The sequence below is a fragment of the Gobio gobio genome (genome assembly GCF_949357685.1).
Source record: "Gobio gobio genome assembly, chromosome: 2".
In the NCBI taxonomy this organism is placed as follows: domain Eukaryota; kingdom Metazoa; phylum Chordata; class Actinopteri; order Cypriniformes; family Gobionidae; genus Gobio; species Gobio gobio.
This window is the reverse complement of record NC_137098.1, coordinates 68,510,316-68,536,927: the sequence shown is the minus strand read 5'-3', so window position 1 is coordinate 68,536,927 and position 26,612 is coordinate 68,510,316. Positions and strand designations below refer to the sequence as shown.

Genomic DNA, 26,612 nt, shown 5'->3' with positions numbered 1-26,612 from the left:
ATGAAACAAAACCACATGATTGTACTAGACATGTGTGAAATGAATGTGGGAAACAATAAATACTCTGAACCCCAAGTGGATTTACACAAACTGAGACAGTCAAAAAGCGTTAAGTTGTGCCCCGCTCTCCCCTATTGGTTTTCAGTTTTATTGGCAGGATGTGGGTTGAAAAAGTCACAGCTTTTAATGTAGTACATGTGTATAAAGCACAGAAGAGACAATATAATGCAATACAAAGTCAATGGAGAGCTTTGGATTGTTTTCCTCCCCGGTGTGGGCGTGGCCTAAATGCACCCTGTCTCTATTGGCCAATGCCCGTCTGAGAGAACGTTTGACTGACATCTAACGCAACCAATCACAGTTTGTTTTGTTCCTTTTGTCATGTTTAGGGGTGTGAAACTGTAAAGTCAATGTCCCAACAATAACAGACCAGCGCGCATCTATAAATGATAAATTCAAGAACGAAGTTTACTGCAACAAGCCGCAAACTTCACATACTTTTGAAAATCCAGCGTTTAATAGATCCTGACAAGGATCTGTTACTGTTTTCACTCGATATGTAACGGAAATTCAAGCTCTTTTCGAGCAAGACGGAAAATTTTTAGATGATCAAAGAAAATGTTTCCTTATGTTTGCACAACCAATAATTTCAGGAACGTTGACACGGCTTTATCCATTTCAACGTTTCTGTTACGGCATCTGTTAAAGTAACGGTTTCTATTCAGATTTTCGGTCAAAATTACAGTTCATCATTCCAGATAATTTCCCTCCCTCAAGCATTTTGCTTTGAAGTTCTGTGAGGAATAAGACACGCACTGATGGAGAAGCATTTAGCTAATCACAAAAGTCGGCATTGCGTAGCCAATATCACAGAATATCCCGCTACGTTTTTATTATTATATATTACACTACGTTTATGTGGCTATTATATTGTAGACTATTGAGTGGATAAAATCTAAAAATCCTTGTAAAGGTTCAATGGTGTATAAAGACCTTACATAATGAACCGTTATGTTTTTATTACCTTAGAATGAGACATTTCTTTCTCCACACACCGCAGATCCCCTTCCAGTGAAGCTACCATTTTGCGCCGCCATGTTTCTAGAGTGGCCCTAAACGGACAAACTTCTCTACAGAGCGCTAGTCACTCTCTGCTCTCTCCGACAACAACATTTTTGTCCTGTGCCGGCCCCCGTAGCTTCTCTATGGGGGGTGAGCTTTGGGTGATGCAATTTACAACCTCACCGCTAGATGCCGCTAAAATTACACCCCCCTCCCACACCCCAGTTGTTTTTCAACTGGAACACCACCCTCCGTCATAATTCACTCCCCGGACCTCCCTTTCCACCCGTGAGAATTAAAAAGAATTACCCATGCATTGTCTAGACAAACATGATAAAGCACATACAACAATGATAATATAATCTATGCCATAAATCACTAAAACCTGCTCTGTTAATCGGTACTTGTGTCCAACCCAAGCAGTTTGTGTTGATAGTTCTTTGCCTGTTTCACTGCACCTTTGGCATTCTCATAGTTGAGTTTGGCTGTGTTCTTTATTGCGTCACACACCGAATCGACCTCATCTGTTGCTTTGTATCCAGTAATTCCTCCTCCGATCGCTCCAGCAAGAGCTGCAGCTCCAACAGCAACACCTGCAGCTGCAATGAGACCTGGACCAGCCAATCCAGCACCAGCTCCTGCGGCGACCATTCCTGCCTCCACCGCTGCTGCTCCTGCTGCGATTCCCGCGGCTCCGGTGGCTCCTGCGGCTCCTGCTACAGCTCCTGCTTTCACCACTCCGGGAATGTTAGTGTTTTTCAGTAAAGTCACAACGGATGCCACTGCCACACCGATGCCCAGAAAAGCACCGGTCAGAATCCCTGTGGTCACTCCCGCAAGCCGAATGAGAAGTCTTTTGTGCACAATCTTTTTTGCTACTTCTCGCTTCTCTTCTGGCAGCAAATTGACCTCGTCTACGTTCTTCATCTCCTCTTGAATCTCTTTCTCCACTATCTGAAACAGCTCATTGGTGTAGCAGCCGTTCTTACTGTCCTTCAGCTTCTGCTCGATGGTTTCCAGCAGATTTTTTACCTGAACCGTGTTGCTCCTGTATCCCATTTGCCACTTATCCCAGTATTTACTGTCGATGACGTGACAGCGGCCTCCACATTTATCAACAAGCTCCTGTAGCTTTGGACTCATCTTCACAAATTCCTCGATTGTTTGACCTTCTAGCTCTTCGCCATGAGTGAATAAAACCACTGAATGATTAAAGACGTCTGCTCCACAACACTCCACGATTTTATCCACAATCTCCATTTCTTGTCCCGTGTATCTCCCGACCTTCAGGACGATGGTGAACATGTCTGGACCCGGAGAGCTCTCGATCACGGATCTAGTGATCTCAGATTTGATGGTCTCCTCATCCAATCCGGTGTCAAAGAGTCCAGGCGTGTCAATAATGGTGATCTTTCTGCCATCAATGTTCCGATCTCCACTGACACATTCAGCCGTCACAGACTCCGGTGAAGCTTTACTCTTGAAAACTTGCTGTTTGAGAATCGTGTTCCCGGCGCTGCTCTTGCCATCTCCGGTTTTCCCAATAAGCACGATCCTTTTCTCAGGTTGAGATTCAGAAGCTGTTTGAGAAATATGCTGTTGTTAGTAAAGGTCTACAGATCTATATGATTTATTGACCATAAAACCACAATATGAAAGCCCATTTCCACCGCATAAGGAAGTAAATCCATGCTTTTGATTATACTGATAATTATGAAAATAAAACGCATAGAAATTGAGATAAAAACTAAAAAGTAAATTATAACATACTAGGCTATATTGATGACATGAAAAGGTTAAATTAGGCCATACTAAATCATAATTATGCCATAAAAAGTAAAAAATTATGAAATACTAAGTCATAATGATGAGATAAAGTCAAAATTATGCCTTACTAAGTCATTATTGTAACAAACAGTCATAATTATGCTGTAAAATATCTAAAATATGCTGCTGCTGATGATGATAATAAAAATATTATGCCATAATAAAGATAAAAAGTCAAAATTACAGTGAAAGGGACTGACATGCTAATCATAAATAAATGACATAAAAAGTCATAATTGTGTCATAAAATCCAAATGATGACATCTCATATCTCATAAAAAGTTAAATGTATGACATACTAACCATACTTATGAGGCAATAAGTCCTAATTATGACAAAAAGTCAAAATGATTACAATATTTGACATTCAAAAAAGTTGAAATTATGCCATAAGAAGCCATAGTTATGATGATAATAATAATAATAATAATAATAATAATAATAATAATAAATTTAATTTAATACGTTTAATTTATATAGCACCTTTCCAAGATCAAGGACACTTTACAAGCAGTAACAGAATAGACAGTCGATTCGCATAATCATAAACAGTCATTTCATATGGAATTCCAAACCTGCCATTATTAAAAATAAATAAATACATAAATAAATATACAAATAAATTTAAAAAGAATAAATACATAAATAAATATTTAAATAAATATACATAGAAAAGCAAAAAAACGAAAATAAATAATTATTTATACATTTATTTCCTTATTTATGTATATATTTATTTTTGTCCAAATTTATTTTTTTATTTATTTCCACATGTATTCATTTCTACATTTATTTATTTCTACATTTATTTATTTCTACATTTATGTATTTCTACATTTATTTATTTCTTCCTACATTTCTTCCTGCGTAGGGTAATGAGGAGGGCGTGGTTTACCTCAGACATAGCAATCGAGCTCAGAGTAGGCGAGGGCGAAGGGTTGAGGTCACAGTGACACCCTGTGGTCAACATACAACAAGTATAGCTTACTGATGTTCATACTGTCTATGACTTCGATAGGTCAAAATCTTAAACCTTAAATCTTAAATCTCAATCTCTACTCTTTATTCAGGACATGGCTGTAGAACATCGTCTGGTCTGGATATGTAAAATGTCCTGGGCTAACAAACATGATCAGCAACATCTTCAACAGACAAGGACTCTGAAATGAAAGCGCTTATATTTTCCATAGTGGTCAGAACACTCAGAACGGAAGCTGCACATATATATAGGCTACAGTCGACACAAGCTTATTGATCAATGCATTTGAAGCGAGACCACATAGGCTTCACATTCATATTTCCTATTTGAGAAACACATTAGAGCTTAGATTTGGCTCAAAAAATCAAGCCTGTCCCTACCCGAGCCCGTGTCTGAGCCCGGCCCGACACACAATGAGGCCGAAACCTGAAAGCGGACCGGTGTGACGCTCAGCTCAATAATCCGCTCTATGCCAGCGCTCCTGAAACCTCACCGGTAAAACAGCTCGCTCAAATCCTGCTCAGACATGACATTTATCTGTACTGTTGCCTACTTGTAGCCATTAAACAATGTATTTTTAATTCATATTTATGTTAAAATATTAGGTTATAATTTATACATTTATTTTTTAATTTCATCTGATTATGAAAAGTGAAAGATGCGAGCGGGTCAGAAAGAGTTTTGGTGGTTATTAGGCATATTTTGTTTACCATTTCTAGAAAGCCTTTCTGTAAAGTGAATTTTGTTTTGTATAAATTGTATCTTAATTTTAATCAAGGTTTCGTCAGACAATTGCCTGGATTTAATAAATAAAAAGCAAATGTGACAAAAATCGTGACATGAGGCATGGGAGCGATCACTTTCATTGCACATGAACTGGAGAGAGTCTCAAATAAACCGAAATTCAGCAGGCTACTTGCCTCACAGTCAAAGACATGAGAAATAGCCTATGTAGAAAGCTTGAAATGTCCACTTTCAAATGAAACAATTAGAAACAAAAATAAATAGTAGGCTAGTTAAGCAATGCGCAGTGTTGCCGCGAGCAGCTCATGGCTGGGATCTCAGCGACTCTGCTCCGAATGCTGCGCTTCATCAATGCGTGCAGTGCCGCCGCTCCCGCACCACGCGCTGCGCATAGGGGAGCGGCGCGCAAGTTCTGAGGAGGGCACTGTCAAATTATTTGTGAATAAATACATTAGGCATATTGCTTGATTTATAGGTTAAGACTTTGTGTTCAGTTCCGTCTAGAATGTTTCAGTCGTTAAGCGGCTTAAATAATAAGACCACTCTAAGAAAACCCCATTATATTCAGTGATGCTGTTACTGTCCACACGTGAAGTGACGCGACAACTAAATGTTCTATTGTAACCGACGCCTTGTTCTATTTTGGATCTTTGCAATAGCCTGTTGTAGTTTGTCACGTGTTGTGCATGTACAAATAGGAAATATGAATGTGCAGTGAATGTGGTCTCGTTTCAAATGCATTGATCAATAAGCTTGTGTCGACTGTAGCCTATATATATGTGCAGCTTCCGTTCTGAGTGTTCTGACCACTATGGAAAATATAAGCGCTTCCATTTCAGAGTCCCTGTCTGTTGAAAATGTTGCTGATCATGTTTGTTAGCCCAGGACATTTTACAAATCCAGACCAGACGATGTTCTACGGCCATGTCCGGAATAAAGAGTAACCTATCCATGTCATTCAGTAAGATTTAACCCTCTGGTATTATATGATATCAATAAGAAAAAAAATATTTCTGGTGTTTTTCCTGCTTAAAATAGGACACTATAACAATAGCAATAAAAAAATTCATTATTATTTTATTTTTTAAAAGTTTGTTGCCTCAAGGCAACATTGTACCACAACGGACAAATTGAAACATTTGACATTTTCATGTAGAAAAAAGAAATATACTTATTGAAAACATCAATGTCTTTAACCAGACACCTGAACAAACACATTTATCCAGTTTATAATGTTTTACAAATTTCATATTTAATAAAAAGTAACATTTGAAATTCAGCTGTTGCTCTCAGGCAACATTGTACCATCGTGGAACACAAGTATTACCAAACCATCACATCAAGTTATCATGTCAAGTTATCATATCCATCTTCATCTTCATCCTCATCTCCATCTTCGATCTCTCCCTGCCGGATTGTCACTATGACCTCGTCTTCCTCATCACATGAAACCTCGTCAGTTATGTTTTATACCTTTTTTAAGTGCTATAGAAAATGTGCAGATCACAATATGTGCAGTTAGAGTATGTGAATTACTAATCTTATACGTGCATTACAAAATCATGCAAAACTGCAAATCAATTTCGAGAATTCTAGCTCTTTTCCTTAAAAATATACTATATTTGTATCCACCCTAGAGTGTCTGGCATGGCCTTATACGATTCCATTATGGTACAATGTTGCCTTGAGGCAACACACAGTTTTTTGTAATTTACTCTAAAACATTTGATGATATATAATGTAAAGTTCTTGAAAATACTTCTTTACTTACCTGTGAATGTGACTCATATTTTTTGTGGGTGATTAACTGACCGGAAATTAGTGAAAAATGCACTTTTCATTGGAGAAAACATGGAGCCATGTGACCTGTGCACATGTGCTGAAACAGGACACAAAATGGACCCCTGTGGGTCATGTGACCAATTTTTATGCACTTTTTATTTATTAGTTTTTGAGTTCGTCTTCCCAGAGATAGGTTTGACCAATAAATTGCTGTTTCATTTTATTAAAAATAATCTTGGTAACACTTTATTTTGATGGTCCCTTTTGAACATTATGTTGACTATAAATAAATTTGCAACTACATGTCAACAAACTCTCATTAGATTATCAGTAGACTGTCTGCTTAATGTCTGCTAACTCTTTATTGTGATGGTCCTCCAACAGACATTCTACTGACTATAAGTAACTTTGCAAGTACATGTCAACTTATTCTAACCCTAACCCTACCAGTCTACTAATACTCTACTAACACTCTAATGAGAATTAGTAGACATGTAGGTGCAATGTTATTTATAGTCAACAGAATGTGTTAAAGGGACCATCAAAATAAAGTGAAACCATAAACTTAAATAGACTATGTTGCCTGGAGGCAACACCATACCATAGAGGGTTAAGATTTTAACCATATACCTAACGAAGTCATAGACAGTATGAACGTCAGTAAGCTATACTTGTTGTATGTTGACCACAGGGTGTCACTGTGGCCTCAACCCTTCGCCCTCGCCTACTCTGAGCTCGATTGCTATGTCTGAGGTAAACCACGCCCTCCTCATTGCCCTACACAGGAATAAATGTAGGAAAAAATAAATGTAGAAATAAACAAATGTGGAAATACATAAATGTAGAAATAAATAAATGTAAAAATAAATAAGTGTAGAAACAAATAAATGTAGAAATCAATAAATAAGGAAATAAATAAAATAATAAATAAATAAATATGAAAAAAATAAATATATACATAAATAAGGAAATAAATGTATAAATAATTATTCATTTAATTTTTTTTGCTTTTCTATGTATATTTATTTAAATATATATATATATATATTTTTACATATATTTGTATATTTATTTATGTATTTATTTATTTTTAATAATTGCAGGTTTGCAATTCCATAATTTCATATATGAATCAGTTAAATGGACATTTGCCCAGTCCGTAGATAGAAATGAGATGCAGTTGCAAAAAACAGAGATACTGCACATAGTTATTAAGTAAACTAAAAAATCAAGTAAAAAAAAAAAAAAAAAAACGAGAATAGTTGATTCAATATCTACTAAATAGTGATATAAATAGTGATAAATAATAGTGATATAATAATAATAATAATAAATACTGATGTATTCTATTTACACCATATAAAGTTAGCAGTTGTGTGAATGTGTAAATAGTAATTACACGCAATTTATACTTTATTTTGAAAGATACATATTATTTGCCCCTCAGTATTGTTGTACATTAACAGGATGCAGTAATAACACACAGTGTAAATGATTATATGTATTAAAATTATTAAATGGATGCCGCCTTAATGGGACAATAAAAGCCCTCCCTAAACCGACCCCTAACCGTTATTAAACAGGTAACACGTTACAATAAGGTTGCATTAGTTAACATGAACTAACCATGAACAACACCTCTGTTCAGCATTAGTTAATCTTTGTTAACGTTAGTTAATAAAAATACAGCTGTTCATGGTTTGTTCATGTAGCCTGGTCTACATTTCATTTGTAAAGAGAGTCTGGCCACTCTCCATTGACAAGTGTTTACTTCCTTGAAGGCGGGAAGTTTAAAACTATTGTATCTGCCCAGTGCCTAGATCTGCCATAACCAATCGCTAACGTTTAGTTGTGATGTATGTCATGCGCTATTTGCCTCTGTTTCTCACATAGAAGTCTGTAAAAATAAATGTACAGCCACCTCAGTAATAAAACCTAAAACTCGTGCATTCGGATTGTGATTTATTCACAGTGGAGGGAGAGTTTTGTCATCGGGAACACGCTGTTCATAACATAGTGTAAATAAAATGTCATATGCTTGGTATGATAAGAATAAATGCTGCCATAAATAACGGCCCAATTCAAATGTTTACGTGCTTTTCTTCTTTTTATTTTTTGAGCGGTGAAGAAATATATTGCTCTTTTAAATACTTGCCAGCATTTAAAGAAATACAAGTCTAGAAATGCATCCAAATTACAGTGAAGCGCAACCGTACGGTGCTCTGCAGTGGTCAAAAAGGATATAAACAGTGATTTTGATGTGATATATTCTTGAAAACTCAGAGATGTGGATTCTGCCAGCAATTAAATGACCACACGACCTGGTGTTTGTCTAAAGCAGTAGGTAATTCGGTCTGGGATTTTTACGCGTGTGGTGGGAGACGGACAGCAATAAAATCACTGACTAGCCCCTGTAAATGATGACAATACCTTCCGAACCCACGAGAAACAATTACAGTCCCAATAGGGCTTCAGCAACTCCTTCACCACTAACGGAGCGAGCTGGAAAGGCTTTTACTTCTGAATATTCAGCAGCTGTGTCACAACGGAATGAATAGCTTCGCTTGCATCTTTCTCCGCCGCCATTACTGAACTAAAACTCAACACAACATCAGCACAACATCAACGTCATCGTTCTCAGTCACTCCCTCTGTTCGCTGATTGGACCGGTAAAAAATTGTTTGGAGAAAACCTAAGAATATATCACAGTCCCAGACGGAGAACTGAAGAAAACATTTTTTTGAGCGGAAGTACGTAGGAGGGCGGAGCCAAGCTATTGTTCATGCTAGTTTAATCCTGTTTTTCCCAGTCAGGCATTTCCCAACCAGCACTTGCCAACAAGGGACACTATTTGCACTTGGTGTGCACACTCTGTTAATGGCAATAGGGGTAATATGAGCAGATCGTTTAGTGCGTGTTTATAATCTCGCGGCATAATTTTGAATGTATTGTAAACAGGAGATGCAATGGTAATCCGGCAAAAAATAGCATTAGAGTAAAGCTATTTGAGAAATATACTGTTGTTATTAAAGGGAATTATTATTTAATTAAAATCTACAGATTTATATTATGTCTTCAAAGCATAAACGACATTGAACCCCACTGATTTTCGTTGTAGGGAAAAACATTTTGGAACATTTGTCAAAATATTATCTTTCATGTTCAACAGCAGAACTAAAGTCATGAATAACAGATCTGTAATTTTTGGGTGAACTTTCCTTTTAAGAGAGGGAGTGCGATCTGAATTTCTAAAGGTTATAAACTCTAGTAGCTTTTCTTGTGAAATACAGAAACACTTGCAGTTGTTCAAATTCAAAGTTCAAAATCATGTTTTAGAATAAATAGAGTTGTTTAAGAATGCGATTAAAGGCATATTTTTTAAAGGTGTAAAATCTTACCTCCCATGTTCTTGTCCTGTCTTCAACGAGGTGCTTTAATGTATAAAATTATGTTGTTTTAATGATGTTTTCATCTAAAATGTTATCCACTCGTGTTCCCCGGTGCTGATCAACAAAATACCAGCGAACAGTTTGAAGAGTTTGGCAGCTCAAACCCCTCTTGAATGAGTCGTTTGACACTACAGATGAGCAACAGGAATTACCAGAGGGACAAGTTCTGTGAGTTTTCCCTCATTCTCACAGCAAATTCCTTCAAAATCAGAGCCATGAAACTCTTCTTGTGAGATAAACACATGATAAACATAAAGTTGGTTCAGTTATTAGCAGTAAAAGAATACAACATATTGAAGTATAAATGTATCACTTTACATTTACTGTGTGTTTTCATTCTTTGGAAGCAGGAATCAAATAGAAGATAGAATGATGTAGTTTCACTGGCACCAACACTAAACTTGTGAAGGTTCGTTCTGAATCATTCACACCAAGAATGATAACTATAATGATAAACGATATAGTTCTTAAAATCATTGTAAATGTAAAAGAATAGCAGAATCCACATCACAACTGGTATGTGAGAGATTTGATAGATTTTCCTTTAAATAAAACATTTGCAATGGGTCTGTAAATGGTGTTTTATGGCCCAAGTTTTTGTTGCATTTGCCTGTTCTGACCAGCATGAGGCATTTCGGATGCCTCGAAACAGTGAATCGTTTTGTGAAGCAATTGGTTTAATTGAGTCGAAGCTTTGAAAAGCTTTGTTTCTCCCATCACTATATGCAAGTATAACACTGATTATAGCTGTTTTCTTTTCAGGAACAGATGCGACACCACGAGAATGGGGAAAACAACTTGTTCAACCAGAAACACTCGGCAGGCCAGATGAAGCATTCATTTATTGACAGACCAGTCAGTCAAGTCACCTTTATTTATATAGAGCTTTTTAAAATGCAGATAGTTTCAAAGCAGCTTCACAGTGGTAACAGGAAAATAAAGCATCAGAATTTGATAGAAAGTAATATAGTTCAATCTTTAGTGTCCCCAACTGAGCAAGCCAAAAGCAACTGGGGCGACGGTGGCAAGGAACCCAAACTCCATCAGGTGATGTAATGGAGAAAAAAACCTTGGGAGAAACAGGCTCAGTCGGGGTGCCAGTTCTCCTCTGGCCAATTAACAAACAGCGTATGATTATGATTCAGGCAACATTATAAATCAGAAGACATATTAGATAAAAACATTCAGAGTAGTTGTCCAAGTACATTCAGAGTAATGTGTATACCAGTAAGTATAATATTAAGAGTTATTTTGCGTAGGCCCCGTCCGTAGCTCATGTCTAGAGGGTAACAGACTCTGCATTTCCTGCATGAAGATGAAGGTAGGGGCGCAACCGAGGTAAATGTTGGCGTCAGCTTCTGCGAGTACCAATCTTTTATACTACCGGTATTAGACCTTGATAGTTGAGATCTTAAGGTAATGAGTGACGTAACATTTGAGTCTTCCTGGCAGAACTCACACAAGAGCTTTCATTTCTTTGTTTATTATTTGTGAACAGCATTCAACCTGGAGCGCATTTAACAGGTAAGGTTAAATTAACCCAAAAACTTCACAACAACTACAACAATAACGGCACAGTTGGAATCACTTCCAGAAAGATTTTTCCCCAGCTGATGAACAATATATAGTTATCATTATAGTTATCTTAACAGTTATCGTCCGTGAACTGCACAGCGAAGTCCATAAAAGAGGTGGTATGATCTAAATGGTTAAAGGTTAAAAACGTATATCTTTTCTTGTTAAATACAGCAACATTTGCTGTTGTTCAAAGGTAGGCTACTTCAAAACATACTTCTATAGCCCAGTTTCCACCGAAATTACCCGGAACAATTTGTACCAGGAACTTTTTTTACAGGAACTTTTTGCGGTCTAAAGTACCGTGAAGATTAGGCAAATTAGTGAAGAAGGACTGTGCGCGACTACTCCTCCCAGTCAGCGACGGACAGTAATGATTTTTGTGCGATACTGTCTGCAACAATAACAACTGGAGGAGATTCAAGCAGTGCTGCTTTTGCTAGTTATGTATTGGTTTACTAAATAGGCTATTAACAAAACGGAGGAAAAGAGACGAGCTCTGATACTAAAGCGTATTCTGAAAGCTCGTAAAGCTAGATTTAAAATGACAACGTATGTTATTATCAGCTATTACGGACATTGACCGTGAGATGGCTGAGACGACGCGCGCCATCGGACAGAAAGAGCAAGACTGATATTTACTGAACGCATAATGAACATCGCAAAAGACTGTGAGCTCAACCAATCAGCATGTTCAGCGGCCAAGTCCCACCCCCGAAAGTTCCTGAACTTTGAAAAAGTACTACCTCGGGAGCAGGGCTGTTCGAAGGGGGAAATATTTACCTTCTTATGGATTTTTTATACATATGTGTATAAACTCAGTGATAAAAGATGCCAGTATCTTTTGACATGGAAGTGGCTTTACAGCCTGAAGATCCAGATGCTGTTGCAAGTATTGGTTCTCAGTTTTATTGGCAGGATGTGGATTGAAAAAGTCACAGCTTTTAATGTAGTACATGTGTATAAAGCACAGAAGAGACAATATAATGCAATACAAAGTCAATGGAGAGGGTTGGATTGTTTTCTTCCCCAGTGTGGGCGTGGCCTAAATGCACCCTGTCTCTATTGGCCAAGTCCCGCCTGAGAGAACGTTTGACTGACATCTAACGCAACCAATCACAGTTTGTTTTGTTCCACGTCATGTTCACACAGCTTTATCCATTTCAACGTTTCTGTTATGGCATCTGTTAAAGTAACGGTTTCTATTCAGATTTTCGGTCAAAATCACAGTTCATCATTCCAGATAATTTCCCTCAAGTGTTCTGCTTTGAAGTTCTGTGAGGAATAAGACACGCACCGATGGAGAAGCATTTGGCCAATCACAAAAGTCGGCATTGCACAGCCAATATCACAGAATATCCCGCTATGTTTTTATTATTTGCCATTTTATAAGTCTGCATCATCCTAAACGGACAAACTTCTCTACAGAGCGCTAGTCACTCTATGCTCTCTCTGATGACGCTAAAATTCACACACTGCAATTTTAATTAACCTCTTAACAAGCGCCCCATTTTTGAGAATTCTTTGAAAACGATATACCCAAATGAAAATGTCTGCAGCTCTTAAACCCTATGGTCTATATTCATAAACCTGGTCTTATTTTAAACTAGATACTTGAAATATTGCTACCCAAGAGTCATAATAACTCAAAGTAATATGGGAACAAAGTAATACACATGTAAATATACATGTAAGTGACTCACGTTTTTTGTTTTGTTTTTCACTTGGGGAAAAAAATATTATAATTTAATGTTAAGAGCCTGAAAATAACTTCAATATAAAACTGAATGTCTAATCATGTCATGATTCAAATATGAGGATGATTCTCTCAGTAATGTGGCTTCTGTGAGCTTTTATGTCAAGAAAAGTCTAGGCGTCATTTCAAAAAGGCCATTTATTTCAGAACATTTGCTATTGTAAAGAGTAGTTTTTCATTCAAATAAATCTGCAATAAACTGCAATAAACTACTAATAATAATGGATAAACAGTTACTGAAAAACTAAAGCAACTATTTACAGAGATTACAAAGTGTAAAAAGCTAATTTAGCTGATAATAAGTGTCAGTAAGAGTCTGCGCGCTCCACTGCAGTTGCGCCATGGAGAACGCGCAGCTGTTGCACCCTTAAAACAGACTCCGTCTTCTCTTTTGCAACTTTATTTTGCCAGTTCTGTTGGAATTATTTTTTTTACACAAAGCAACACAAAATCTTCATGCATCAGTGATATTTTAGACGATCACTTCACTCGTTTCTGTTTTCTCTCTCTTCTCCGCGTGCGCTGGCCGATGACCTCATCATAACTGAACTTTCACCTCTCAGTAACATATACCCGAATAATATCCAGAATATTTATCAAATGAAATTACAATGAAATTATAATACTTTCCCTTACAGAATTCTAAACATATACCCATTATGAAATTATACAATTATAAAACAATACTTCTAGGTCGCAACACCCTCCCCCACTAAAAAAAATGTCTCCAAACATTTTCTTTCCTATCTTCACATTATTAATCAACAATGTCTCTATAACAGAACACATAGTGGAAGGTAAGTAAACAGTTAAGTATTTCTGCACGCATCATACATTACAGGCTGGTCAACATATTATCTCTCAGTATTCTTTTTTTTTTTTTTTTCAAGTCTCTCATGGCACCAATACTAGACTAAGTATCCATAGTCCATTAGTATGAAAGGGTGAATAATCCATTGAAGTATTGGTGGGCCCCCCAATCTTCACAAAAGGGACAAGGAAAATACCATGTACACCCAAACTTATGTGTCTACATATTCAAAAGCCATGCATTTAGTAATCTATACTGTAAGTGTACATACAACTACTGTTCCTGTAACTACTGTTCGTATATTACACTACTGTCTTAATTCCAATATACTAGGATAATAACTCACTTCTGTACTTATTACTTAAATAACTATCCAGATTTCCTGTTCTGTATTACGTGTTAGCTATCACCATGAACTGTAACTTGTGATTGATAAACATTAACTATAAACTAACATACGAAGATTATCTGTTTTATATCTTTGCATGATAGAAAGGATACACAAATGATGATCTGGCAGAGGAGTCACAGGCAGTTCCTGCAGATGTCTTCACACCAACATGGTAAGTCTTCAGCTGTTGAAAGGTTGGCTGGCCTAGCTGGTCATAGGTGTAGACACGCCTAGGCTGCCTAGCTCTCCTTGGCCTGTTCCTCCACATCTCAGTATCACTTTGCTCATCCTCTGATTCAACAGCTGGCACATCAATCTCTCTCTCAGAGCTATGTCTCTCCTCAATAGGCTCTTTTTCAGGCTGTAACTCTGGTACAAGCGCCCTCTCCGGCCTGTCTCTGAGTATCTCTGTTCCTGGACAGAACTCTTCTGCTTCAGCATTCAGAGGTGTCTCAGCATGTCTCTCTGCTGTCCAGAGACAATACTCCTCCTCACTGGAACTGTCGGTGTCTGTTCGGTAAGTATCATGTCTGGCTGTATGATCCTTTCTTGTTGTCTGTTTTGCTTTTCTTCTTTTGCTTTTCTCTTCAAGGTTGGGTTCATGACTTTCTGGCTCGTCAACCAGATAAGGACATGGTAGAAGTAAGTTACGATGTAACACCCGTCTTCTCCCTGTTCCTTGGGATGGTTCAATCACGTATACTGGACTATCAGGGCCTTGTCTTCCCTTGACAACATGAATCATATCTTCCCAGTGGCTACGTAGCTTTCCAGTACCGCCTCTAGGCGTGAGATTTCTCACCAGAACATGATCACCTGGCTCCAGAACAGAACTCCATGTGCGCTGATTGTAATTTTTCTGTCCTCTCCTTGCACTTTTCTTCATGTTTTGCCTCGCAATAGCATAGGCTTCATGCATGACCTCTCTCCACTTCTCTGCATAGTTAGTCTGTGACTGGTTCCTTTCTCCTCCTTTCTTGGGGAACATTAGATCAACTGGTAAAGTTGGCTCACGACCAAAGAGAAGGAAGAATGGAGAGAATCCCGTCGCTTCATGAACAGTTGAGTTATAAGCATGGACCACTTTGTTTAGGTGTTCTTTCCACCTTGACTTCTGAGACTCTTCAAGCGTGCGCAACATACCCAGCAACGTTCTGTTGAAGCGCTCTGCAGGATTAGCTTGAGGGTGATATGGTGAAGTGCGTGAATGGCGGATACCAGAGTAGTCTTGTAGCTTACGAAAGAGAGTATTTTCAAACTCTTTTCCCTGATCATGGTGTATCTTGGATGGGAAACCAAAACGCATAATAAAATCATCAAAGAGTTTTCTGGCTGCGGTCTTCCCAGACTTGTCCTTTGTTGCGTAGGCCTGTGCGTATTTGGTAAAATGATCCACAACTACAAGTATATACTCCTCACCCCCTTTACACTTGTCCAAGTGTACGTAGTCAATGGATATCATTTCAAACGGTGCAGAAGTCTCAATGCTTTGGATAGGTGTCCTGATTATTCTGTTTGGTTTTTTCCTTTTTATGCAGCGACACATCTGGGTAACATAGTGTTCCATTGCCTGTCTCATTTTTGGCCAGAAGAACCGTTCTCTTGCGAGTGCCATCATTCGATCAGCACCTAAGTGTCCCATTTCCACGTGGAGATGTTTGTACACAATAGGCTTCAGGGACTCAGGAATAACTAACTGCTTTCTTGCCGCAGTCTCTCTTTTGAGGATGCCATCCCCATCAATCCTTAGACGGGGCCACTCTCGGAGAAGTTGTCTCACTGCGTCACTTTCTGCCAGCTTGTCTTTATGTTTCAAGGATGCATGTGTTTTTTTCAAAGCCAGAACTCTGCTAATGGCTAAGTCTGCATTTTGAGCAACTCTGATGTCTTCCACTGCAAGGGGCTGGATTGGCTCTAAGATGTTACACCCATCTGGCAGTGCATCAACGTTACATGTGACAGCAGAGATCCAATCAACATCCTCGGTTTTATCTTTTTCTACAGCGTTTCCGATGCATTTGATAGCTTCCTGAGGGCATTCCTCTGTGCACTCTCGCATGATCTCTTCAATGGGCTTTTGTCTTCGTGACAGGAAATCTGCATCCCTGTTGGCTGTTCCGGGTCTGTACTTTAATGTGAATCTATAATCCGCCAGCTCTGCCACCCAGCGATGTCCTGCTGCGTTGAGTTTAGCTGACCTTGTGACATAAGTCAAGGGATTATTGTCACTATATACAACAAAGTCGGGTGCATGGAACAGATAGTCACGAAAACGTTCCGTGATGGCCCATTTTAGTGCCAAGAATTCTAATTTGCCAGAATGTAGCTTGTAATTCTTTTCTGCCGGTGACAGTGTCCGTGAGCCATAGCAATGACCCTAAGAACACCCTCTTGACGCTGGTACAAAACTGCACCTAAGCCCTCTTCTGAGGCATCCACGTGAAGAACAAAGGGCTTCTCCAGGTCTGGATATGCCATCACTGGTGGATTTGTCAGCTGGTCTACCATTCTGTTCAGTATGTCTTGGTGAATTATTGTCCACTGGACAGGATAGGACGGTGGCAACTGAGCAGACTTACGGCTTACATTCCTTCTCTTTTGGCTTTGCGTCTGTTCAGACTTGGGCTTTGCTAACAGTTCGTAAAGAGGCTTGGCTATCCTGGAGAAGTCTGGTATATAGGATCTATAGTAACTGAGGAAACCCATCAGCTTTCTCACCTCTCGCACAGTGGTTGGTGTCTCATGTTTCAGTGCTTGAACTGCTTCCCCCTCTTTGGGATTCATCTTGTATCCCTCTGCAGAGATTACTCGACCCACATAACAGACCTCACTTTTGAAAAAGTCACATTTCTTTGGCCTCAGTTTTATACCACTCTCTCTTTGCCGCTGAAGTACCTGTCTCACGTTTTGGATGTGTTGTTCAAAGCTGGAGCTAAACACTAACACATCATCCAAATAAGGGACACACACCTCATCTCTCAGATCTCCCAGGCATCCCTCCATGTAGCGCTGAAAAGCTGCAGGCGCATTAGTGAGTCCAAACGGGATCCTCACCCATTCATACAGTCCCCATGGTGTTATGAATGCGGTGCAGGGTCTGCTTTTCTCACTCATGAAGCCCTGGTGGTAAGCCTTGCCCTGGTCCAACACTGTGAACCAGGAGTTGCCCCCCAGGTTTTCCAGGATCTCCTGTATTCTCGGGATTGGATGACGATCCGGCTGTGTTTTCCCATTCAGCAGTCTGTAGTCTATGCACAGGCGTAGTCCTCCATCTTTCTTCCTGACATATACCACTGGTGAAGAATATGACGAACAAGACTTCTGGATCCAGCCTCGACTGAGTAAGTCCTGTATGTGAGTTTTCACTTCTTGGTAGAGGTGTCTAGGAATTGCATTGTATGTTCTCTGCACCGGCACATTATCTTTTAATTGTATGTCCATTTGCAAATCTTTGATACACCCTGTGTCCCAATCATCCTTTGCAAAAACATCACATTCCTCTCTGAGCATTTGTTGTACCTGTTGCCGTTGGTCATCCGACAGATGGCTCAGGTCTACAGGTGGATCCCAGGGCTCAGCTTGTGGTATCTGGCTGGGTTGCTGTGCAAATGAGGTGACACTACTGCTATCTTGTGCCTCAGGTCTCTGATCAATCGTAGACATCGTCTGTGACGGGTAAATGGCACCAACACTGTGCAGCCATCCAAGTGTTGTGCGACTACTCAGTATAATGTCATTGTCAGTCAGGTTTTCAACAGTAACATCTATTTTACTGTTATCTTCTGAAGGGAGCTGGATTAACTGCTCTCTAATGACTAAACCTGTCGGCCATGGTGTCTCATGGTTCGGCTCCAACACTACATGTGACGAACTAAACACTCTCTTATTTAGCCGGCCACATGGCACTGCTACCACTTTGTTTTTTGGGATTGTCAATGGTTGTCGGCCTACTCTGGCTATGTGGGGTTGGTTCTCAAGCTTTTGTTTTCTTAAAACAGACAAGACAGCTCTCGCCGTTTTGCGCCCTACCTCCAGAGCTGAGCACAGCTTTTCCACCATGTGACCAGAAGGAGTACAGTCTCCACAGGTGTCGTTTGTCAATGCTAGTTCTTCAATCACATTAAAGCCAATGATGGGGCGTTCAATGTCACTGCTGGCAACCAGGATTGGGACTACAACAGGTTTGTCACTCATACCAGCCACAGCATTCTTAGACAAGGTGAATTCAACTTCCATCCATCCATCATAAGGAATGTCCGTTCCGTTCGCAGCTGAAAGCTCCAATGCTCCCTCCTCAAGCAGCTCCTCCACTGGTCTCACCTTGACATCTGGTAGGTATGTTCTTTTCCAGTTAGTTCCCACTATTGATACTTGTGAACCAGTGTCCCACAGTATTGAAGTGTCAACTCCCCCTAGGGAGGCTCGAACCAGGCATCTTTTCCCTACTAGTTTGGCTGTTTGTCGTTGTTTACCAGTGAGTGGTGCTCTTAAGCTGAACAACTCCACGTTTTCTGCGTTTTCGGCAGGATGAGAGTGAATTTCAATTTTGCTTGTATTGGCTGAGGTATTTCTCATTCTACAACCTGATGCCCAGTGTTCTGCGCTGCCACACTTATAACAGTGATTACATCTTCCATCCGGATTTGACAATTGACACTGCTGGCACTGTTTCCTGTTTACAGTCTTTGGTTGTGGTCGATATTTTCGGTTTGGTGGTTCACTCACTCTCATTGGTTGGGGCTTAGAGGCCTGGTGAAGACTAGCAATTTGAGTGGTGAGGTCCTGAATAGCTTCACATATAGCTTTATTACCTTGGTCAACCTTTTCCATCAGTGTATCACGTTTGTTTGTCTCACAGTGTTTATTCTTATTGTTTGGTTTGTGAATGTAGCTTTCCTTTCCACATTCTTCGCTTTCCTCACCAACCGCTGCTATTTTTATTGTCTTTGTTTTTGATGTAGTTGACAACTTATTCTTTCTTTCCATTTCCAGCGTGTATGCAGCTGTCATTTTCTCCAAGAGAACTTCATCTTTAACTTTTGAATCCTGTAAGTATGGCTTTATGTCTGCACGGATGGCATCATCATGGAGGCCAGTGAGTATTGTTTGGAGAAACTGATTTTGGATTAGCTCAGTACTGTACTTCAAACCAGATTTAGCTCTTTCTGAAGCAAAGACAATTTGTTGTCTCAGATCCATTGCTCGCACTAGAAACTGAATGGGTGTTTCTTTTGAATCTTGAACAGCACGCGTGAGAGAGTGGTACAAGTCTGTAGCATCCCTCTCAATGTAATGAGTCCGTAATATCTGTCTGAGCGCTTGCAATGACAGATCAACTCTACTTTCAAGATAACTTTTCAGTTTTGTTCCTGGAGCTATAGCTTGAATGACAGCTTCTACGACTTCTCCCTCATCATATCCTTTTTTTAGTGCTCTTTGGATTTGTCTTTCTAAACTAGTGTATGCTAATTTATCCTTTTGATTTGGTTCTCCAATTTGTCCAATTATTTTTAATTCTCTTCTGTACAGTGGATGGACAAAAGAAACATTTTGAGAAGCTGCTCCTGTTGCATTTGGGCCAGAAACATTTTCTCCTTGTTCATTTGGACTGTCGGGTGCAATAACATTTTTGACCACCGGGCGGCGCTCTTCCGCGATTTGTTGTGGCTCGAATACTGTATTAGCGTCACTTTTCCTTTTAATTGCCTCGATTTTGTCATTTACTTGCAGCAATAGAGACATTCCTTCATCCTCTTGTGAAATAACATCTTCCCCTTCCAAATACTGGAGGATATTTCTCCTTAGCTTACGAGGTAGGTCTTTTTCACTTGTTTCCACTGTTAGACTGAGTGCCCAGCATACATCGTTCAAATCTGATGCTGTCAGTGTCAGTAACTTTTCTTCTATCTCAGCTACAAGCGTTTCCCACTCAGACGACATCTGTTGCACTTTTGACATGATAGAAAGTTTTTACCTTCACTGTTTCTGGAGCACTGCAGTTTTTGAGGATGTTGAATCACTCGTGGCTCATCTTGCTTGCTTCGTGATTAACTCCAACTGGGTGGAAACACCAAGTTTATGTTGCACCCTTAAAACAGACTCCGTCTTCTCTTTTGCAACTTTATTTTGCCAGTTCTGTTGGAATTATTTTTTTTACACAAAGCAACACAAAATCTTCATGCATCAGTGATATTTTAGACGATCACTTCACTCGTTTCTGTTTTCTCTCTCTTCTCCGCGTGCGCTGGCCGATGACCTCATCATAACTGAACTTTCACCTCTCAGTAACATATACCCGAATAATATCCAGAATATTTATCAAATGAAATTACAATGAAATTATAATACTTTCCCTTACAGAATTCTAAACATATACCCATTATGAAATTATACAATTATAAAACAATACTTCTAGGTCGCAACACAGCCAGCGCACAAACAGTATTCACCAAAGCCTACTTACGTAAACTGCGCAAGATAATGCCTTTTGATTGGTTACTAAGTCCATCAATCAAACCTTTGTTGGAAAGGCATTGGCTGGGCACCGAGTGCCTTTATCCAACGAAAACCATGGGCGCAATGATTGACAGCTCACCAAGCCTGTAAGGCGCTTCCTCTATATGATGCATCCCAGGAGAGTCTCTGATTGAAGGAGAGAGACGAGGGAGGTTTCATTTCACGTGGGAGAAGCTATTCTAGCAGGGGGAGTTTGCCAGACACGGATTACAATCGATATTTCATTGAAAATGGACATGATTGATTACGCTAACTCAAAACTCTCTTGCAAACAACGGAGGATTTTTAGTTTTTTCCCTATTTTTTCGTTGTTTTGGATTAAAAAGTGGGATGCATTTTGAAGAGTGGACTCTTACACAGAGATGTATGCGGGTGTTTATTGGATTCGTCCGATCTGATCTGAACGACAGGAGATGAAAGATGAGTATCGCTAATATTTTGCTAATGTTTACATGGACGGTCCTTTAGCGTTTCATTTAACCCTTTCCTCTCTGGTGTATTTATTGCAAAAACAAGTTCAGAACATGAATCTTGAGTGTTTTAGCTTTCAAATGATGCATAGTTTGTGATAGTTGATTGAAAATTTTGTATAAAACAAAAGTAAATAAAAGTACACACACGCCCACTTCCGTCAACCCCCCCGCCCACGATCCGATGCGGGTTAACTTTATTTTTTTATTTTTATTTATGTATTTATTTATTTTTATGATGAGGTTAGGTGCTCACGGAAGAGATGAGTTTTCAGCTGTCTATGCCATAATCTATGCCATAAATCACTAAAACCTGCTCTGTTCCCTAATCAGTACTTTTGTCCAACACAAGCAGTTTATGTAATTAGTTCCACTGCACCTTTGGCATTCTCATAGTTGAGTTTGGCTGTGTTCTTTATTGCGCCACGCACTGAATTGCCCACATATGTTGCTTTGTATCCAGTAATTCCTCCTCCGATTGCTCCGGCAAGAACTGCAGCTCCAACAGCAACACCTGCAGCTGCAGCGAGACCTGGACCAGCCAATCCAGCACCAGTCCCAGCATTCAGTAAATTCACAACGGATGTCACTGCCACACCGATGCCCAGAAAAGCACCGGTCAGCATCCCTGTGGTCACTCCCGCAAGCCGAATGAGAAGTCTTTTGTGCACAATCTTTTTCGCTTCTTCTCGCTTCTCTTCTGGCAGCAAATTGAACTGTTCTACTTTCTTCATCTCCCCTTGAATCTCTTTCTCCACTATCTGAAACAGCTCATTGGTGTAGCAGCCGTTCTTACTGTCCTTCAGCTTCTGCTCGATGGTCTCCAGCAGATTTTTCACCTGAACCGTGTTGCTCCTGTATCCCATGTGCCGCTTATCCCAGTATTTACTGTCGATGACGTGACAGCGGCCTCCACATTTATAAACAAGCTCCTGTAGCTTTGGACTCATCTTCACAAATTCCTCAATGGTTTGACCGTCTAGCTGTTCGCCGTGAGTGAATAAAACCACTGAATGATTAAAGAGGTCTGCTCCACAACACTCCACGATTTTATCCACAGTGTCCATTTCTTGTCCCGTGTATCTCCCGACCTTCAGGACGATGGTGAACATGTCTGGACCCGGAGAGCTCTCGATCACGGATCTAATGATCTTGGATTTGATGGTCTCCTCATCCAATCCGGTGTCAAAGAGTCCAGGCGTGTCAATAATGGTGATCTTTCTGCCATTGATCTTCCGAGCTCCACTGACACATTCAGCCGTCACAGACTCCGGTGAAGCTTTACTCTTGAAGACTTGCTGTTTGAGAATCGTGTTCCCGGCGCTGCTCTTGCCATCTCCGGTTTTCCCAATAAGCACGATCCTTTTCTCAGGTTGAGATTCAGAAGCTGTTTGAGAAATATGCTGTTGTTAGTAAAGGTCTACAGATCTATATGATTTATTGACCATAAAACCACAATATGAAAGCCCATTTCCACCGCATAAGGAAGTAAATCCATGCTTTTGATTATACTGATAATTATGAAAATAAAACACATAGAAATAATGAGTAAAAAGGAAAAAGGAAATTATAACATACTAAGCTATATTGATGACATGAAAAGGTGAAAAAATGCCATACTAAATCATAATTATGCCATAAAAAGTAAAGATTATGAAATACTAAGTCATAATGATGACATGAAAAGGTGAAATGATGCCTTACTAAGCCATTATTGTAACAAACAGTCAAGATTATGCTGTACACTGTAAAAAAATGTCAGGTCTCCAATTTCAAATTATATAGTGACCAGTCACTAGAAAATGTTAAATTGGAGAGGTCTGAATTTTTTTACAGTGTAAAATATCAATGCCATAATAAAGATAAAAAAGTCAGCATTTCGGTGAAAGCGACTGACATGCTAAATCATAAATAAATTGCATAAAAAGTCATAATTATACCATAAAATCCAAATGATGACATCTCATGATGACATCTCATGTCACAATTAAACTTTTCTCATCAAAAGTTTAATTTATGACATACTAAGTCATGCTTATGAGACAAAAAGTCCTAATTATGACAAAAAGTCAAAATGATAATATTAGACTGTCAAAAAAAGTTTAAATTATGCCATAAAAAGCCATAGTTATAATAATAATAATAATAATAATTATAATAATAATAATAATAATGTTTAATTTATGTAGCGCCTTTCCAAGCTCAAGAACACTTTACAAGCAGTAACAGAATAGACAGTTGATTCGCATAATCATAAACAGTCATTTCATATATTAATCAGTTAAATGGACGTTTGCCCAGTCCGGAGATAGAAATGAGATGCAGTAAAAATCGAATCAAAAAGAAGAAGAAAAAAAACGAGAATAGTTGATTCAACATCGGAACACAGAACATAAATATTCAGAGAAAAACAGCTGGTAGCATAGGGTTAGGAGTATATTTGAGCCGTGATTTGAACACAGAGAGTGAGGTTACAGTCCTTAGTGCCAGTGGTAGAGAGTTCCAGAGTTTAGGTGCAATGACGGAAAAGGACCTCGAGGCGGAACATTAAGAGACAGCAGATCAGAGAGATAAGGAGGAGCGAGACCACTGAGTGATTTAAAGGCAAGCTGAAGAATTGTGAAAGTAATGCGAGATGACACAGGAAGCCAAAGGGAAGTTAACATGAACTAACCATGAACAACAGCTCTGTTCACCATTAGTTAATCTTTTGCTAACGTTAGTTCATACAAATACATCTGTTCATGGTTTGTTCATGTTAGTTCACAGTGCATTAACTAATGTTAACAATATTTTAATAATGCATTAGTATATGTTGAAATTAACATTAACAAAGATTAGTGCAGTTTATTATTAGTTCATGTTAACTAATGTAGTTAACCTTATTGTAAAGTGTTACCATTAAACATTTCATTAGGCACTTTATTTACAATGTTATAACATTTTCTTAATTTTTATTGAAAGTAAATGCATGGGCGTCGGAACCATTGTATGTAGGTGGGACAAGACCCACCCACTTTTTACGATCAATGATATTGGACCCACTCACTTTTATCGTCTCTAACATTCAGCACATGTCTGTTTACCTAACCCTAATCGATAAACACTTATTATTAAACACATATTAGACACTTTATTTCCACTTTTCTAATATTTTCTTAATTTGTATTGAAAATAAATGCCTTTCCGATTTGATATGTGATGGGAAAACGGAGAAGATTGATTTCGGCGAAAGCGGGACTCGAACCGCGGGTCGATTTGTGTCAAAGCTAGATGCCGTGCGTCTTACCCCTACACTACTGTCGCTCTCAATGAAATGGTGATTGATTTACGTAATTTTGTCTTTCCGACCTATACGTTTACCAAGTAAAGCGGTATATTTGTACTTAATGTAATTGGCATCTACACCAGTAAAAAATGTCTGAGGACCCACCCACATTTTTTTTGCTTCCGACGCCCATGAGTAAATGCCTTTCCAATGTGATCTGTGATGAGAAAAGGGAGAAGAGCGATATGCAAATGTTGGATTTGAACCCGGGGCGATCGCTTCAAAACCATAAGCCTTACGCTTTACTAACTGCGACACTGAAGACATTGGAATGTGAGTGTTTTTTTGTTAATCTTGCTTTGCCCAACTAGGAATTGTAAGGCGGAGCTAGTGTGAATAGCACTTGCAAACAACGCACGCTATTTGCACCTGGTGTGAATAGACACTCCGTAAATGGCAATAGGGGTAATATGAAGATCGTTTAGTGCATGTTTATAATCTCGTGGCAGAATTTTGAATGTATTGTAAACTGCAATGGTAATCCGGCAAAAAGAGCATTAGAGTAGTCGAGGAGTGATGTAACAAAAGCATGCAATAGTGATTCAGCAACTTTTGGGCAAACATAAGAACAAAGTTGGGTTAAACGGAGAAGCTGGAAAAATGCAGCTTTGGAAAGTTTACTAATGTAAAAACCGAGTCCAGTGATCCAGTGAAGGATCAAGTGTAAGTTATGAGTAGCATAATATGAGACTCAGAAGATATTTGAGAAATATACTGTTGTTATTAAAGGGAATTATTATTTAATTAAAATCTACATATTTATATTATGTCTTCGAAGCATAAACGACATTGATTTCCATTGTAGGGAAAAACATTTTGGAATATTTGTCAAAATATTATCTTTCATGTTCAACAGCAGAACTACTTTTTGTGTAATCTGTCCCTTTAAGAGAGGGAGTGCGATCTGAATTTCTAAAGGTTATAAACTCTAGTAGCTTTTCTTGTGAAATACAGAAACACTTGCAATTGTTCAAAGTCAAAGTTCAAATGTTTTAGAATAAATAGAGTTGTTTTAGATTGCAATTAAAGGCATATTTTTTAAAGGTGTGATTTCTTACCTCCCATGTTCTTGTCCCGTCTTCAACCGAGGTGCTTTAATGTATAAAATTATGTTGTTTTAATGATGTTTTCATCTAAAATGTTATCCACTCGTGTTCCCCGGTGCTGATCAACAAAATACCAGCGAACATATTGAAGAGTTTGGCAGCTCAAACCCCTCTTGAATGAGTCGTTTGACACTACAGATGAGCTACAGGAATTACCAGAGGGACAAGTTCTGTGAGTTTTCCCTCATTCTCACAGCAAATTCCTTCAAAACATAACTTCCTGTAAACATAAAGTTGGTTCAGTTATGAGCTGTAAATTAATACAAAATACTAGTGGTACATAATACTATTTGGCATTCAGACGAATAGCATTAGCACTGGACATTACAGCTAGCTAGCCAGTCAGTCTTAATAGGTTTTTTTTTTTTTTGGATCAGATTTTGGTTTTTAATCAACTAGCTAGTCAAATGTGTTCATTAAACTTGAAGCATTACTGCTTGCTATGGCTCAGTGATATGACAATAAGTATATGTTGGTGATGATATAAAGTGTACATTGATTGAACTTTTTCTGTATCGTTTATATATCGTGGTATGCAAATATATCTGTGGAGTTATTGACATGTTAGAGCAATAAAGAAACGTGCGTCGGACTACTTAACTGTAGTCTGAAACTGTAAGATCATGGTAGTCACAGGTAAAACCATGCTCCTCATCACCATGGGTTTCTAAAATAAATAAATAATAAACTATTTAATTTGTAAAAAATATAGTAAACACATGTAGAAAATACGAAAACAGCCTCTATAAAAGTGATTTATATTCTGCAGTATTTAATGTAAGTAATAATAGCAACATTTTTAATCAACACATTTGT

At 38.7% G+C, this 26,612-nt stretch overlaps 2 protein-coding genes across 2 annotated transcripts; both read right to left on the bottom strand.

Moving 5' to 3' along the window:
* Positions 1-1,455: 1,455 nt before the first annotated feature.
* On the bottom strand, positions 1,456-9,799 carry LOC307139386 (GTPase IMAP family member 7-like; the record flags this gene model as incomplete). The annotated part of the gene is made up of 2 exons (XM_079838337.1): positions 1,456-2,642; positions 9,793-9,799. The coding sequence occupies 2 exons, from the start codon at positions 9,797-9,799 to the stop codon at positions 1,456-1,458; spliced, it is 1,194 nt and encodes a 397-aa protein (XP_079694463.1).
* Positions 9,800-21,597: 11,798 nt separating this feature from the next.
* Positions 21,598-25,915, bottom strand: LOC307120269 (GTPase IMAP family member 7-like). Its single transcript, XM_079807212.1, has 2 exons — positions 25,749-25,915; positions 21,598-22,749 (listed from the first exon to the last, which is right to left on the bottom strand). Exons 1-2 carry the CDS (start codon positions 25,753-25,755, stop codon positions 21,719-21,721), a joined length of 1,038 nt encoding a protein of 345 aa, XP_079663338.1. The 5' UTR covers positions 25,756-25,915; the 3' UTR covers positions 21,598-21,718.
* Between the last annotated feature and the right edge of the window lie 697 nt (positions 25,916-26,612).